Source organism: Zonotrichia leucophrys, chromosome 7 (assembly GCF_028769735.1).
Source record: "Zonotrichia leucophrys gambelii isolate GWCS_2022_RI chromosome 7, RI_Zleu_2.0, whole genome shotgun sequence".
NCBI lineage: Eukaryota > Metazoa > Chordata > Aves > Passeriformes > Passerellidae > Zonotrichia > Zonotrichia leucophrys.
The window spans coordinates 983,712-999,502 of NC_088177.1; the positions used below are offsets into that span (position 1 = coordinate 983,712).

General features: G+C 51.3%; 1 protein-coding gene across 6 annotated transcripts in view; it reads right to left on the bottom strand.

Moving 5' to 3' along the window:
- GALNT13 (polypeptide N-acetylgalactosaminyltransferase 13) overlaps nucleotides 1-13,316 on the bottom strand; it is a 61,378-nt gene extending 48,062 nt beyond the window's left edge. For 5 of the 6 annotated variants that reach the window (XM_064718995.1, XM_064718993.1, XM_064718991.1 and 2 more), the window contains exons 1-4: nucleotides 12,556-13,316; nucleotides 2,804-2,903; nucleotides 1,497-1,720; nucleotides 49-217 (exon numbers count right to left, since the gene is read on the bottom strand). In XM_064718995.1, the coding sequence (XP_064575065.1) occupies nucleotides 49-217; nucleotides 1,497-1,638 (311 nt within the window). In that variant the 5' untranslated portion in view covers nucleotides 1,639-1,720; nucleotides 2,804-2,903; nucleotides 12,556-13,316. The remainder of the gene's footprint in view (nucleotides 1-48; nucleotides 218-1,496; nucleotides 1,721-2,803; nucleotides 2,904-12,555) is intronic. The other variant, XM_064718990.1, reaches the window with a different exon arrangement.
- Nucleotides 13,317-15,791: the final 2,475 nt, after the last annotated feature.

Below are 15,791 nucleotides of genomic sequence, written 5' to 3' on the forward strand. Positions count from 1 at the left end.
CCAGGCTGGGGTCCCAGCCCCCATTCCCAGCCCATTCCAGCCCCTCACCCGTCGAGCCGCACGTCGGGCAGGCTGCGGTTCAGCGCGATGCGGTCGCTGGCCAGCAGGTTGAACTGGTTGATCTTGAACAGCTCCTTCATCTTCTCCTGCTCCTCCTTGGGGATGAGCACGGCCCTGCCCATCTCCCCCGGGCCCTCCTGGTTCCGGGAAATAACGGCTGGGAAACCAAACGGCAAAAGGTGCTGTGAGCTCCTGGGAACTGGATTTATCCTTGGGGGAGCTTCTGGTTTTCCACAAGGAATGCTGGAAATCCAACCCCCATCCTACCTGCCATGGGAGCTTTTATCTCTCTCTGCATCCAAGAACATCCAGTTTTATTCCAAGATGATTGAACTCCCAGATTCATTCCCTGCCACTATCCCAGGCTGCTCCAAGCCCCATCCAAGCTGGCCTTGGACACTTCCATGGATCCAGGGGCAGCCTCAGTTTCTCAGAGAAGCTGTGGCTGCCCCTGGATCCCTGGAATGTCCCAAGCCAGACTGGACAGAGCTTGGAGCAGCCTGGGCTAGTGGGAGGTGTCCCTGCCTATGGAATGGGACTTAAGGTCCATTTTAACCCCAATCATCCCATAAAACACAAACTCAGACAACACCAAAGCAGCACTAAATCCTGCAGATCCTGGGATTTCCTTGTAGGAAAGGCATTCTGTGCTGCTCTTGTGAGCCAGCAAATTCCTACTGAAGATAAGGAAAGCCCCATATCTCTCCTGAGGAAGACACCAAGGTTGTCACCATGGAGATGTGATGAAGGAGAGAAAGTTAAGAGGCAGGGACTCCAGCTGGCTCACAGAATGGCATGGCTCCTTGGTCACCTACTGAGAACTTTGTTTCTTTCTTGTAACCAATGGGCAGTGAATGTGTTTGTTAAGTAAATGCGGATATCTTGAAAAAGTATAAAAGCAACATGTCACTGTAATAAATGTCTCTTGCACCCTTCTGATGGAGTCGTGGTACTTTGTGCTGTGTGGTGCTCTATAAAGACATTTCCTCTGCTGGGAAGAGCAATTCTGAGACACAAATGTGAGGCGAAATGTGACAGTGCTTACAGGGGTCCCAGGATGAGGGAAGAGATGAGGATCTGACTCCATGTTTCAGAAGGCTGATTGATTATTTTATGATATATATTACATTAGAACTATACTAAAAGAATAGAAGAAAGGATTTCATCAGAAGGCTGGCTAAGAATAGAAAGGAAAGCTTGTAGCTGACCGAGACAGTGCAGACAGCTGACTGTGATTGGCCATTAATTAAAAACAACCAACACTGACCAATCCCAGATGCACCTGTTGCATCCCACAGCAGCAGATAACCATTGTTTGCATTTTGTTCCTGAGGCCTCTCAGCTTCTCAGGAGGAACAATCCTAAGGAAAGGGTTTTCCATAAAAGATGTCTGTGCCAGCCAAACCCCCGCAAGCCCTGCCAGGAGCAGCACTCACCGCGCAGGGCGGGCAGCAGGGAGCGCTCCTTGCTGTCCTCACACTTGTTGCACTCGCTGAAGTAGAGCAGCAGGAACACGTCCAGCAGCACCCAGAGCAGCGAGGTGGCCAGCACCACCCGGCAGTAGCCAAACCTCCTCATGGCTGCTGGCAGCCTGCGGGAGCGCAGCGGGGTCACAGCGCCGCGGCACGGAGCTGCCAGGCAGGCAGGGAGCAGCAGCCCACTGCAGGCACACAGAAACAGCAGGTTCTCATGGATTCGTGGATATTCATGCTTTTATTCAACACTGCTTGACACTGAAATGTTAGTTTTCCTCAAATATATGATTTTAGATTTCTCAATATTTGAATTTTTATCCTGCCAAAATGTTTCAGGCTCCACCCGGTGAGCACCAAAGATGCCTTGGAAAAGGCACCAGAGTCACTGATCCAGGGTGGGTTTGGGCTCCTGACTGAATTAGGGAGTTTGGAAAACAAAGCTAGAGGTGAGGCCTCCACACCCAGTTCTCCAAAGGGTGGAGCAGGGCTGGGAGAGCTGGGAATGTTCCCCTGGAGAAGGGAAGGATGCAGGAAAACCTCAGAGCCCCTGGCAGGGCCTGAAGGGGCTCCAGGAGAGCTGAGAGGGGCTGGGGACAGGGATGGAGGGACAGGAGCCAGGGAATGGCTCCCAGTGCCAGAGGGCAGGGATGGATGGGACACTGGGAATTGTTGGGAATTGGGAATTCCAGGCTGGGAGGGTGGGCAGGCCCTGGCACAGAGAAGCTCTGGAGCGAGTCCTGAGGAGGCCACGGAGAAGCTCCAAGAACTGGAGATTCTCTCTGGGGACAAAATGCAGCAAAATAATTGTTCCAAAATCTCCTTTTCTTACCCCTCCCTGCCTTCTCCCCATGGTGTCTCCCAAATCCTGATGCTGGGCCAGAGCAGCACATGGAATTGTGGATGATGGCTGGAGAAGGGAAGGCTCCAGGCAGAGCTCAGAGCCCCTGGCAGGGCCTGAAGGGGCTCCAGGAGAGCTGAGAGGGGCTGGGGACAGGGATGGAGGGACAGGAGCCAGGGAATGGCTCCCAGTGCCAGAGGGCAGGGATGGATGGGACATTGGGAACTGGGAATTCCTGGCTGGGCTGGGATTGCCAGAGCAGCCCCTGGATCCCTGGCAGTGCCCTGGGACAGTGGGAGGTGTCCCTGGGTGGATGGGACAAATGGGATTTCAGGTCCCTTCCCACCCAAACCATTCCAGAACACCATGCTCTCCCCCCCTGTGGCTGCAATCAGTAATTAGGGCTCTGTAATTAATGACCCCCACTCACCATCACTGCCTGCATTCCGTGCCCACACTCCGTGTCCTGCTCCAGCCATGCTCCCACAGAATTCCCTCAGCACTGAACCACTGCACAATTCTCCAAGTGCCTGGAATAGAAAAAGAGAAGAAAATCCCATCATTTTTCCATATTTCTTAAAACATAAAGAAATTTCTTATAATTAAAAATCCCTCCTCAGTTTTATGCACATTTTAACTTCCTTATCCTCCCCACCTCAGCTCCTCATTCCCAAGTGGGATCTTTCCATTTTCCATCCCATTTTAATTCATTTCCATCTGAGCCAAAGGGATGGAAGACCTGGAGTGATTTAAATAATTTAAATAAATGATTTATTTAATTATTCTTGCAGCATTTCTGCATGGACTCCTCATTAATAACAATTTCCATCTGTCCTAAATACCAACCAATGGCTCTTCCTGCTGAGGGATTCCCAGGACACTGATTTAAAATTCCAGGAATTGCTGTTCCAGGGTAACACAATCCATTTCCACAGTGGTCACGGGGAACAGTTTCATTATAGGAAAAAAAAAAATGAGGAAGAAAAAACCAAATTTCCCAACAAAAGTGTGGATGCTCCATCCTGGGATGTGCCCAAGGCTGGAAGGGCCTGGAGCAATCTGGGATAGGGGAAGGATTCCCTGTCCATGGAAGGGGATGAGCTTTAAGGTCACTTCTACCCAAAACATCCCAGGATTCTGTGATTCCATAAAATCCCCTCCTCCAAACCTCCAAAAGGAAGAATGTTCCCCAAAATAAGATTTATTGTAACTGAAATTCAGCCTAAGAAGGTTTGCAGGAGGAGGAGGAAGGGAAAAATCCAGAGGTTCTGAGCTGCCTCTTCCTGGAATAAACTGAATTTTACCCCATTATCCTGCAGCAAGGGAAATTCCTGCCCCAAACCCTGCAGGGCTGGCAGCAGGAAAAGCAGGAATTGGGGTAGGAAGCAGGAGACAAACTGAGGAACCTGCCAGCATTTCCTGGGACTGACCCCACACAGTGCTGGGGGGGAATTACGGAGGCTGCAAATCCAAGTGGATGGCAATTCCAGACTCCAATCCTTGACTTGCCTTTTCCCTGGATTAAAAATCTCAATTTTCTGTGGATATAAACCAGTTGCTCAGGATTTTCTCCCCCAGCCCCTGGTTATCCCCACAGCCAGGCCATGCCCAGAATGACCAATATTGAATTTTTGGAGGCTCAGAGACACAGAATCCATCATTGCTCCCTGCAAACCTCTTCATTCCCTTTCCCAATAACCCCGCAAGGTAAAATAAACATGGATACAGCAAAAGTCCCCAAAAATACAGCTCAAAAAAATTATTGTCTGGCAATCCCAGCCCAGCCAGGAATTCCCAATTCCCAGTGTCCCACCCATCCCTGCCCTCTGGCACTGGGAGCCATTCCCTGGCTCCTGTCCCTCCATCCCTTGTCCCCAGCCCCTCTCAGCTCTCCTGGAGCCCCTTCAGGCCCTGCAAAGGGCTCTGAGGTTTTCCTGCATCCTTCCCTTCTCCAGGGGAACATTCCCAGCTCTCCCAGCCCTTCTGGCCTCATTCCAGCAGGTCAGAGCCCTTCATTCCCAAATGGGCACTTGCAGTAAATCCGGCTCAGCTGAGCCCTGAGCTGCTCCTTAATCCCCTGGCACCCCTCAGGCTCATCACGGATGAAGTGTCCTAATCCTCAGCAGGACAGGAATAACCTGGCCATGGAAATTCCCACAGAAAATCCCAGAGAAAAGCAGAGGAGTGCACCAGTTTCTCACCCAGCTCTTTGATTCAGCAAGGTTGGAATTCCAGAATTCAGCTGCATCCTGGGCGTGTGATTAAAGCTTTGTTAATTAACATCAGAACTGCTCTGACCCCAGTGTGACCCCACAGACCTGCAAGACTCCAACTTTCCTTGGCCACCTGCATTCCCAGGAACACCAAACCTGTGCCCACATCCCTGAGCTTGGATACAAGGACACAACTATTACTAGGGAAGCATTGCTCCCAACCTGCATATTCCCATTGCCATGGAATGAAACCTAATTTAGGAATGAAACCTAAACCAGAGCTGAACATTTTACCAGTCAAAACTGCTTTTAATGCCACGCTAAGCCCTAAGGAGGGATTCCATGAGCTGGGCCTGGTAAAGCTCAGCTTAACCCGAGGTGTGGGACAGGAGCAGGCTCAGGATGGGACAGGGATTTCCCTGCTCCCCTGCCAGATGTGGCCACATCTGCAGCAGCCCCAGCCAGCTGCACATCCCAGCCGTTGCCTGGCAACAGAGGGATGCTGCCCTGGGTACCAGGCTGTGCTCTCTGGGATCCATAGCTGCAGGGATTGAAACCTGAATGAGCTGCTTCCAAACCTCTGGAGTTCTGCTCTCTGGGATCCATAGCTGCAGGGATGGAAACCTGGGTGAGCTGGCCAGCAGATGCAGGATGGGCAGCTGGGGAGCCCAGGCCAGCCTCCCAGGCTGCAGGAGCTTTGGGATCGCTCTCAGGGATTTGTTTCCCTGCTCCAAGGGGCTCCCAGCTCCTCCAGGAGCCCATTCCCACAGCAGAATGACCAGCACACCTCCTGTCCCCTGCTCACAGCAAAACGATGGAGGAAGAGAAGTAAAATCATCCCAAAACCCAGCCTGGCTTTCCCAGGGGATGAGAGCCCAGCAGGGCTCTGTCTGCAGCTCAGCCATGGAAATGGAACCCAGAACATCCCTGGGAATCTGCTCCTGTTTGTGCTGCTGCTCTGGTGAAACACAGAATCAAACCTACCTGCAGGAACACCGGAATTATCCCAATTCCCTGGAGAGCAGAACTCCTGCTCCTCTCCTGACATCCCTCTGCAAGCGTGGAGGGGGAAATCACCCAAGGACAGGCTGGGAAAGTGCCTTGGCTGAGCTTTATTTTCCTTGTGAGCCTGCAGAGCGCAGGCACATCCCGGGGATGGGGAATGGATGGAACCACTGCTGCTCCCACTCCAGAGGTGAATTCCTGCCCTTCCACTGTCAGCTTTCCAGGGAATCTCCTGTTTGCCACGAGGGGCCTTCACACCCACTGAGAGCCCAAATCCAGCACCTCCCACCTCACCCACAGCAAGGATCTGGGCTGGAAGCAGGAATGGGATCCTTGGGATGGCCTCGGACACTGCTCTGCCAAGGATCCCAGAGAGCAGAATTCCAGAGGTTTGGGATCAGCTCGTCCAGGTTTCAATCCCTGCAGCTATGGATCCCAGAGAGCAGAATTCCAGAGGTTTGGGAGCAGCTCATCCAGGTTTCAATCCCTGCAGCTATGGATCCCAGAGAGCAGAATTCCAGAGGTTTGGGATCAGCTCACCCAGGTTTCAATCCCTGCAGCTATGGATCCCAGAGAGCAGAATTCCAGAGGTTTGGGAGCAGCTCATCCAGGTTTCAATCCCTGCAGCTATGGATCCCAGAGAGCAGAATTCCAGAGGTTTGGGAAGCACCTTAATCCAGGTTTCCATCCCTGCAGCTATGGATCCCAGAGAGCAGAATTCCAGAGGTTTGGGATCAGCTCACCCAGGTTTCAATCCCTGCAGCTATGGATCCCAGAGAGCAGAATTCCAGAGGTTTGGAAGCAGCTCATCCAGGTTTCAATCCCTGCAGCTATGGATCCCAGAGAGCAGAATTCCAGAGGTTTGGAAGCACCTTAATCCAGGTTTCAATCCCTGCAGCTATGGATCCCAGAGAGCAGAATTCCAGAGGTTTGGGATCAGCTCACCCAGGTTTCAATCCCTGCAGCTATGGATCCCAGAGAGCAGAATTCCAGAGGTTTGGAAGCAGCTCACCCAGGTTTCCATCCCTGCAGCGATGGATCCCAGAGAGCAGAATTCCAGAGGTTTGGAAGCACCTTAATCCAGGTTTCAATCCCTGCAGCTGTGGATCCCAGAGAGCAGAATTCCAGAGGTTTGGAAGCACCTTAATCCAGGTTTCAATCCCTGCAGCTATGGATCCCAGAGAGCAGAATTCCAGAGGTTTGGGAAGCACCTTAATCCAGGTTTCAAACCCTGCAGCTATGGATCCCAGAGAGCAGAATTCCAGAGGTTTGGAAGCAGCTCGTCCAGGTTTCAATCCCTGCAGCTATGGATCCCAGAGAGCAGAATTCCAGAGGTTTGGGATCAGCTCACCCAGGTTTCAATCCCTGCAGCTATGGATCCCAGAGAGCAGAATTCCAGAGGTTTGGAAGCAGCTCATCCAGGTTTCAATCCCTGCTGGCAAATCTAAAGCAGCACCTGACACTCAGGGATGCTCCTGCTCATGAGCACTCAGCCCACAGCAGCAGAATTGGAATTTTTCATGGAATTTTTAGGAGATTTGGGGGGAAAACCTCCCCAAAACCCCACAGCAAGAAGGGTTTGAGGCTTCCAGGACTGCCCTGCTCAGGCAGAGCCACACAGGGCTCGGGAAGCCCACCAGGAGAAATTCCCAAGCGGGAATTAAATCACTCACAAATACATTTTTCCACCTAAGAAAAGCAGAATCCTGATGCAGAATTCCCAGCTTTCTCCTCTGATAAATTACAGGATTATTTCTCACAGCTGTCCTGGGATTCACCACAAAAAAAATTCAGCCAGGAAGGTTTGAAACTCCCCCTTTCCAATTTAAAATTGGATCTTAGGGCTACACTGATCTAAGCAAACCTGAATATAAAACACACCCTCCAAAAACCATCATTTAATTCCATGAGCAGCTCATTAATTCATGGATAAGGAAGAACTTTTAATGGCAGAACTGTCAAACTCCAAGATCAATCCAGGAAAGCTCTTGCACATTTAGCAAGGAATAAAAATGGGGAGGGAGGAAGGGAAAAAAAGCAATCAGGTACCTTTAGTCAGAGCCATGCAGTGTTTTGTGTTTTAAGAATTCCGTTTTTTCTGCCTCTCCTCTCTCCTGAAATTTATTAATAGCCCCATTCTTCCCTTGGGAATTCATTCCTGTGACTCAGGAATTGAAGTGGAAAAGCCTCATTAATTCCTCTCATCCCAGACCTCGGGAGGAAAACCTTTGGGGGGCCTGGTTCAGGCACAGCCACACAATTCCAGGCTCCCCCCATTCCATCCTCCCACATCCCCAGCAGCTCCAGAGCCACAAGGTGGGAAATTTGGGAAGAGCTCACCTGGCTTGATTCCCTCCTTCTAAGTCCTGGGGCTGTGCTGCTGCAAAGCACTGAAAAGCTGCAGATAATTCAAATAAAGATTTTAAAGCCCCTAAATCTTAATGGAATATTGCAGAACCATGGAATGGTTTGATTGGGAAGGGATATTAATCCATGGGCAGGAACAGCTTTTCTTTTATCCCAGGGTGCTCCAAGCCCCATCCAACCCAGCCCTGGACACGTCCAGGGATGGAGCAGCCACAGATCCTCTGGAACAATCAAAATTTTGGGAATTAACTCCCAACCATTGGAGGGCAACCCCTTTTCCTGTATGTTAAACGCTCAAATCCTGCTCCCACTGCTTTTTGCAGATTTTTCCCTCAAACACAGCCCACCCAGAACAGCAAATTGCAGCACTTTGCTCACCGCCTTCCCAAATTCCTCATTCCCAGGCAGTCCTGGCATCTCCCACTCCCAAACCTCCACCTCTCCCAGGATTTCTCCCTGTGGAGGAGCCTCCTCGAGGCTGATCAGCTGCCTCTGTTTGTTCCCATTGCAGGGCTGGGAGAGCTCCCACATTCCAGGGAAGGCAGAGTGGCACTGACAGCTCGGCACATCCCCCTGCAGGAGCTCTCCAGCACAAGGATCTCCTGTTTGCCATTCACACCCCACCGTGAGCCCAAAGCTTTCTGGGGACAGCTGTGAGAAATAACCCTTTACCTGTTGTAATCCTCACTGCAGTGTTGTTCTCGCCTCTCTGCTGGGGCTCTTCTCCATTCTCTGCAGCTCAGTCCTTCCTGTCTTCTCAGGGGCTCCTCCTGGGCTCTCAACCCACCCCTATTTATCTCAGTTACCTTCACGAGCTACAGCTGCTGCCCAACCAAGGACCCTGCAGCTGCAGCTCGTTTGGAGCAACTCGGACCCACACAGATCTTACAATACAACATATATTCAGGCCCCACATTGACACACACACATCTTACAATACAACATATATTCAGGCCCCCACATTTACCTTATCAGAGGGGAAAGCTGGGAATTCTGCATCGGGCACATCCACCCTGCAGGAGCTCTCCAGCTCCTCCAGCACAAGGATCTCCTGTTTGCCACGAGGGCCATTCACACCATTCACACCCCACCGTGAGCCCAAAGCTTTCTGGGCACAGCTGTGAGAAATAACCCTTTAATTTATCAGAGGGGAAAGCTGGCAATTCTGCATCGGGCACATCCACCCTGCAGGAGTTTTCCAGCTCCTCCAGCCCAAGGAAACGCTGCAGAGAGCCCAAGGAGCAGGGAAATCAGGGAATGCACATTCCTGAGGCTGCAGGAGCTGCAGGAAAGTCAGGCCAGGGGTGCATCAGTGATCCTGGGGGTCCCTTGCAGCCCTGACATTCCACCATTCTGGGATCTGAGGAAGCCATGGAGCACAGGATGGCCCCACAGAGCTGAATTCCCTCCCAGTTCCCAAGCAGAATTCCCTCTGTTTTTCCCACCCAACAGATCAGGAGAGAACCCAAACCTCTGAGCACCAAAAGCCCCCCGTGACAACCAAGAAATTGTTTAAATCCCACTGGCTCCCACTCCAAACCCATCCTCACAAAAGGCCTGGGATCTCCTCTGTCCATCCCTGGCTCATTCCTGCCCCATCTCCCGCTCTCTGAGGGAAGATTTGTTGGGATTGATCGGCTCTCACTCTGTGGGATTTCAAAACAAAACAATAAAAACCCCAAACCTATTTTCCCGTGTCCATAAAGGTGCAGGCACACGGAGCTCAATCTCCCACATTCCCAGGCAAAGTTTTCCTTGGATTCACCTGAAGGACAAAACCCTCTGGAATTTCCTAACATAAAAAAAAATATAAAGGAGAGATTCCCAATTCCTTCTTTGCAGGCAATTCCCAAATTTCCTCCATGAGCCACAATTTTCCTGTCAGCCACAGCTGGGTTTGATTCCTGCAAACCCAAACCCCCATTAAAACACGAGGGGGAAGGAACCCCATCCCATTCCACACATTCCCAAATTTCCTACGGAATGGGGAGAGCTCTGGCAGCTCCCACTCCCAAAAACCAGGAGCTGTTTCTGGAGCAGGTGGGAAGAAGGTGGGAAGAGCCAGAAAACCCCAGAGCCGTGTGTGGGATCGTGCCCCTCCCCTCCCGGCTTGAATTGGGGAAAAAAAAAAGAAAAAAAAGCAAATTTTTCCTTCAAAAAAGCAGCTTTTTACATAAGAAAAGCAGATTTTGACCCAAAAAAACCCACAGATTTTTGAACTATAATATCACTTTTTTTTTGCATAAGGAAGGCAGATTTTTAAATAATAATATCACTTTTTTTTGCACAAGTAAAGCAGGTTTTTAGACAAGAAAACACCTTTTTTGCACAAGGAGACTTTTAAATAATAATATCACTTTTTTTTGCACAAGTAAAGCAGGTTTTTAGACAAGAAAACCACCTTTTTTTGCACAAGAAAAGGAGACTTTTAAATAATAATATCACTTTTTTTTGCACAAGTAAAGCAGGTTTTTAGACAAGAAAACCACCTTTTTTGCACAAGAAAAGGAGATTTTTAAATAATAATATCACTTTTTTTTGCACAAGTAAAGCAGGTTTTTTACACAATTAAAGGAGAGTTTTACTTAAAAAAAAAAGAGTTTTTTTACACAAGAAAAACAGATTTTTACCCAAAAAAGGAGGGGCTTACTCAAAAAAATTAGATTTTTACACAAGAAAAATAGATTTTTATACCGCTATTTTCCTAAAGCGTGGTTTCATTGATAACACAAAACACCAAATGCGCAGCACAAGAGGAAAATTTTAAAAATACCAAAAAACCCACCTAAATATAACCGAAAAAACCCACCTAAATATAACCTAAAAACTCCAAAAAAACCCTTAAAACCTCAAGTTTTAAGGCCTCATCTCCCCCTCCAAGCCCAGCAGCCACCAAGAGTTAAAATAATCTTTGCCTCCATCACTCCCGGCGTGCTTTAATCTCTCGTTAATCTTTCCTCCCCCCATTCCCAGCGCCCAAGTAAATTCCAGCCCTTATTTTCCGACTAAAAACAGCTTTTACCAGTTATTTTCTCTTTATCCATTCAGACCGATTCAATTTCTAACAAAAAAAATTGAAAATAAATGGAAAATAAACTCGATTTTCCGTCAGCTCGGAAGGGGCTTTTCCCCGATTCCTGAGAAAGCAGCTGGCATCCCAACTTTAGGATTTTCTGGGAAAATCCCAGCTGTTAACAGCCGAGCCAAATCCCATTCCCAGCAGTGCGGGCTGTTCCTATCTTAGGTCCACGCGGGAGGAATTTAAGTGGAATTTAAATGGAATAGAATTGGAATCATCCCGGCATCTCTCTCTGTGCGAGCACTGGGAGGAACCACCGGGAAAACCGGGAAGCAGCCAGGGAAACCTGCGGCTGGGAATGCCAGCCCGAACATCATTCCAGGGAAACCTGACAGCCCAAAACATCATTCCAGAGAAATCCTAGCAGTCCAAAACATCATTCCAGGGAAACCTGACAGCCCAAAACATCATTCCAGAGAAATCCTAGCAGCCCAAAACATCATTCCAGGGAAACCTGACAGCCCAAAACATCATTCCAGAGAAATCCTAGCAGCCCAAAACATCATTCCAGGGAAACCTGACAGCCCAAAACATCATTCCAGAGAAATCCTAGCAGCCCAAAACATCATTCCAGAGAAATCCTAGCAGTCCAAAACATCATTCCAGGGAAACCTGACAGCCCAAAACATCATTCCAGAGAAATCCTAGCAGTCCAAAACATCATTCCAGGGAAACCTGACAGCCTCAAATGCGGTTCCAGGGAATCCCAGCAGTCCAAAACATCATTCCAGGGAATCCTGGTACCTCAAAAAATCATTCCAGGGAAACCTGACAGCCCCAAACGCGGTTCCAGGGAATCCCAGCAGTCCAAAACATCATTCCAGGGAATCCTGGTACCTCAAAAAATCATTCCAGGGAAACCTGACAGCCCCAAACGCGATTCCAGGGAAACCTACAGCTGAAATCGACAGCCCAAACTGCTATTGCAGGGAAACCTGACAGTCCAAAACATCATTCCAGGGAAACCCACAGCTGAAATCCACAGCCCTGAGCGCTATTCCAGGGAATCCTGACAATCCAAACTGCTATTCCAGGGAAATCTGTCAGTCCAAAACATCATTCCAGGGAAACCCACAGCTGAAATCCACAGCCCTGAGCGCTATTCCATGGAATCCTGGCAGCCCAAAGCAGAATTCCAGGGAAACCTAGGGGTGAAATCCAGAACCCACAACGTTATTGCAGGGAGCCCTGACATCCCTAAGCGCAGGAAAACCCAGGGGTGCAATGGATAACCCGCCGCTCCATACCATAGGCAGCCCCCGCGCGGTTTTCCAGGAATATTTGGACGCTCCCTCACGGCCCTTCCTCGGGGAGCTGCCGAGCAGAGCCCGGCGCCGGGGCTGCCTCAGGGCGGCTCGCACACCGCCGGCCCAGCCCGGCTGAGCCCGGATTAACCAAAGCTCCCGGGAAAGCCGCGATCAGGGACAGCGGGGGGAGCGGAGCCGGGAGATCCCGAGGGATAACGGAGCCGGGGCTGAAGGAGCGAGGGGAGCCCGGCACGGACCTCCCCGGCCTCACCTGCGGCAGTGTCCGGGGTGGGCTCAGCCCGGAGAGTCCGAGGGGTCAGCAGGATCCTGAAGGGCTCAGCAGCGTCCGGGGGGCTCAGCAGTGTCCGAGGGGCTCAGCCCCGTCAGTCCGTGGGGTCAGCAGGATCCTGGGGGTCTCGGCCCCCTCACTCCGAGGGGTCAGCAGGATCCTGAGGGGTCTCGGCCTCCTCACTCCGAGGGGTCAGCAGGATCCTGAGGGGTCTCGGCCCCCTCACTCCGAGGGGTCAGCAGGATCCTGAGGGGTCTCGGCCCCCTCACTCCGAGGGGTCAGCAGGATCCTGAGGGGTCTCGGCCTCCTCACTCCGAGGGGTCAGCAGGATCCTGAGGGGTCTCGGCAGTGTCCGAGGGGCTCAGCCCCGTCAGTCCGTGGGGTCAGCAGGATCCTGAGGGGTCTCGGCCCCCTCACTCCGAGGGGTCAGCAGGATCCTGGGGGTCTCGGCCCCCTCACTCCGAGGGGTCAGCAGGATCCTGAGGGGTCTCGGCAGTGTCCGAGGGGCTCAGCCCCGTCAGTCCGGGGAGGTCTCAGCACTGTCCTGAGGGATCCGGCACCTCCAGTCTCGGGGTTCAGCAGCGTCCGTGGGGGTCTCAGCAGTGGCCGGGAGTGCTCAGCCCCGTCAGTCCGGGGGGTCAGCAGGATCCTGGGGGGCTCAGTAGTGTCCGGGGGTGCTCAGCCCCCTCACTCCGAGGGGTCAGCAGGATCCTGGGGGTCTCAGCAGTGTCCGGGAGATCAGCAGGATCCTGGAGGGTCTCAGCAGTGTCCGGGGACGTTCAGCAGCTCCAGTCCAGGGGCTCAGCAGTGTCCGGGGGTTCAGCCCCGCCAGTCCTGGGGGGGCTCAGCGGCATCCAGGGGCTCTCAGCCTCCGGCGGGGGCTCAGCTCGGCCCGCGGGGGGCTCAGCGCGGAGCCGCCGCCCTCCTCCTCCTCCTCATGGCCGGGGCAGAGCGGGAGCGGCCCCGCCTCGGCCGCAATGGCCGCGGCTCCCGCGATGCTGCAGCTGGGCCCGGGGGCAGCGGGGAGCGATGGGAGAGGATGAGGAGGAGGAGGAGGGAGGGATGGCGAGGGAGGGCCGGGCAGGTGCCGGGGGCGGCTCCGGCCTCACGAATCGCGCACGGAGGGAAGGGGCGGAGGCGGCGCGGGAGGGAGGGAGAGGCGGGGATGGGGAGGGAGAGGAGGCGGCGGGGATGGAGAGGGGATCAGGGCCGAGGGGATCGGGGGAAGGTTGGGATGCTGAGGGGGGTGGGACAGTGTGGGAAGGGGTGAGGAGGAGAGCAGAGGGATGCGGGAGGGAGAGGTGAGAAGAGCAGGGGATCGGAGGACGTGGAATGGGGCGCTGAGGAGAGATGGGGAAGGCTGGGATGCTGAGGGGATTAGGGAATGTGGGATGGGGCGCTGAGGAGAGACGGGGAAGGCTGGGATGGTGAGGGGATGGGGGAATGGGGGATGATGAGGTGCTGAGGGAGCAGGGGAAGGCTGGGGTTGTGAGGGGATTGGGAATGTGGGACGGAGTCCTGAGGGAGCAGGGGAAGGCTGGGGTTGTGAGGGGATGGGGGAATGGGGGATGATGAGGTGCTGAGGGAGCAGGGGAAGGCTGGGGTTGTGAGGGGATTGGGAATTGTGGAATGAGGTGCTGAGGGAGCAGGGTTAGGCTGGAGGGGCCGAGGGGAGCAGGGGAAGCAGGCACGGGCGCTGGAGCACATCTGTTGATTCCAGGCCCGCACCAGAGCAGGTTTCCGTGCCCAGGGCCGCTCCCATCCCCCGGGGCCATTCCGGATTCCCAGCCCTCAGGCCCAGGGGCTCCAGCTCTCCTGCCGGCATCTGGGTGGAGTTCCCTGACTTTTTATTGCAGGGAAATTCGCTCTCAGGGAAAGCAAACCAAACGCTAAAAGCTGCTCGTCCCTCTGTGCAGGAGAAACGGGGCAAAGACTGCCCAGACTGGAGCTTTTGGGAATCCCAGGCCAGGCAGGAATTCCCAATTCCCAATGTCCCACCCATCCCTGCCCTCTGGCACTGGGAGCCATTCCCTGGCTCCTGTCCCTCCATCCCTTGTCCCCAATCCCTCTCAGCTCTCCTGGAGCCCCTTCAGGCCCTGGAATGTTCTGGAAGCTCTCCCTGGATCCTTCCCTTCTCCAGGGGAACATTCCCAGAGCTCCCAGCCTGGATCTAGTCAGGTTTTCCAGGGATCCGTGCCCTCCTCTTCCTCTCCTGTCTGACCAGCAGTGCCAGAAATTCCAGACTCCCCACGCTTGGTTCTTGGGAATTAAATATTATTATTATTATTATTAAATAACAATAATAACAATAATAATAACATTAAAAATAACATTAATAATAATAATAGTGTTGTTACATTTTTTCATGAACACCAAACACACAAACAGAAATTATTTGACACAAGAAACCTCCTGACACTTTGGATTTTTCTCCTCGTCCAAAAACAGAAGCGATTAAAAAAAATGTTCTCCTTAAAAAAGTAATTAATTAAAATATCTCCGCCATAAGAAATAAGCAATAAAAACCATTTTCCCCTTAAATGTTAAGTAATAGAAACATTTTCTTCCTTATAAAATAAGCAATAAAAGCATTTTGTGTATAAAATAAGCAATAAAAGCATTTTTCCTTATAAAACAAGTAATAAAATAATTTTTTCCTTATAAAATAAGTCATAAAAGGATTTTCTCCTTTATAAAGTCGGCAATAAATGCATTTTTCCCTTTGTAAAATAGGGAATAAAAGCATTTTTTCCTTAATAAAATAAGGAATAAATCCTTTTTTTCTTCATAAAGTAACTCATAAAAGGTTTTTTTCTCCCTTTGTAAAATAAGCAATAAAAGCATTTCTCCCTTTTAAAATTAATAATAAAATCTTTTTTCCCCCTTATAAAACAAGCAATAAAGGCATTTTTCACTAATTAAAATATTTAATAAATTATTTAGGGGCCTCTTTCTCTCCTCAGCACATCCTGAAAAATTCCTCCGAGTTTTTGCCCTGCCTTTGGGCAGACCAGCAGAATTCCATGGTGGAATGGTGGTTTTGATCCCAGTCCCAGCAGGAAAATCCTTCTGTTTTAATAATGGAAAAATCCTGAAATGGGCTGAGCTGGGAGGGCCCTTCCAGAGCATTCCAGGATTTTGGAGGTGAGAACCAGGACACCACTCCTGTGCCTGGAAACAAAGGAATATTTAAATTCCTGGGTTTTCCAGCAAGGAAA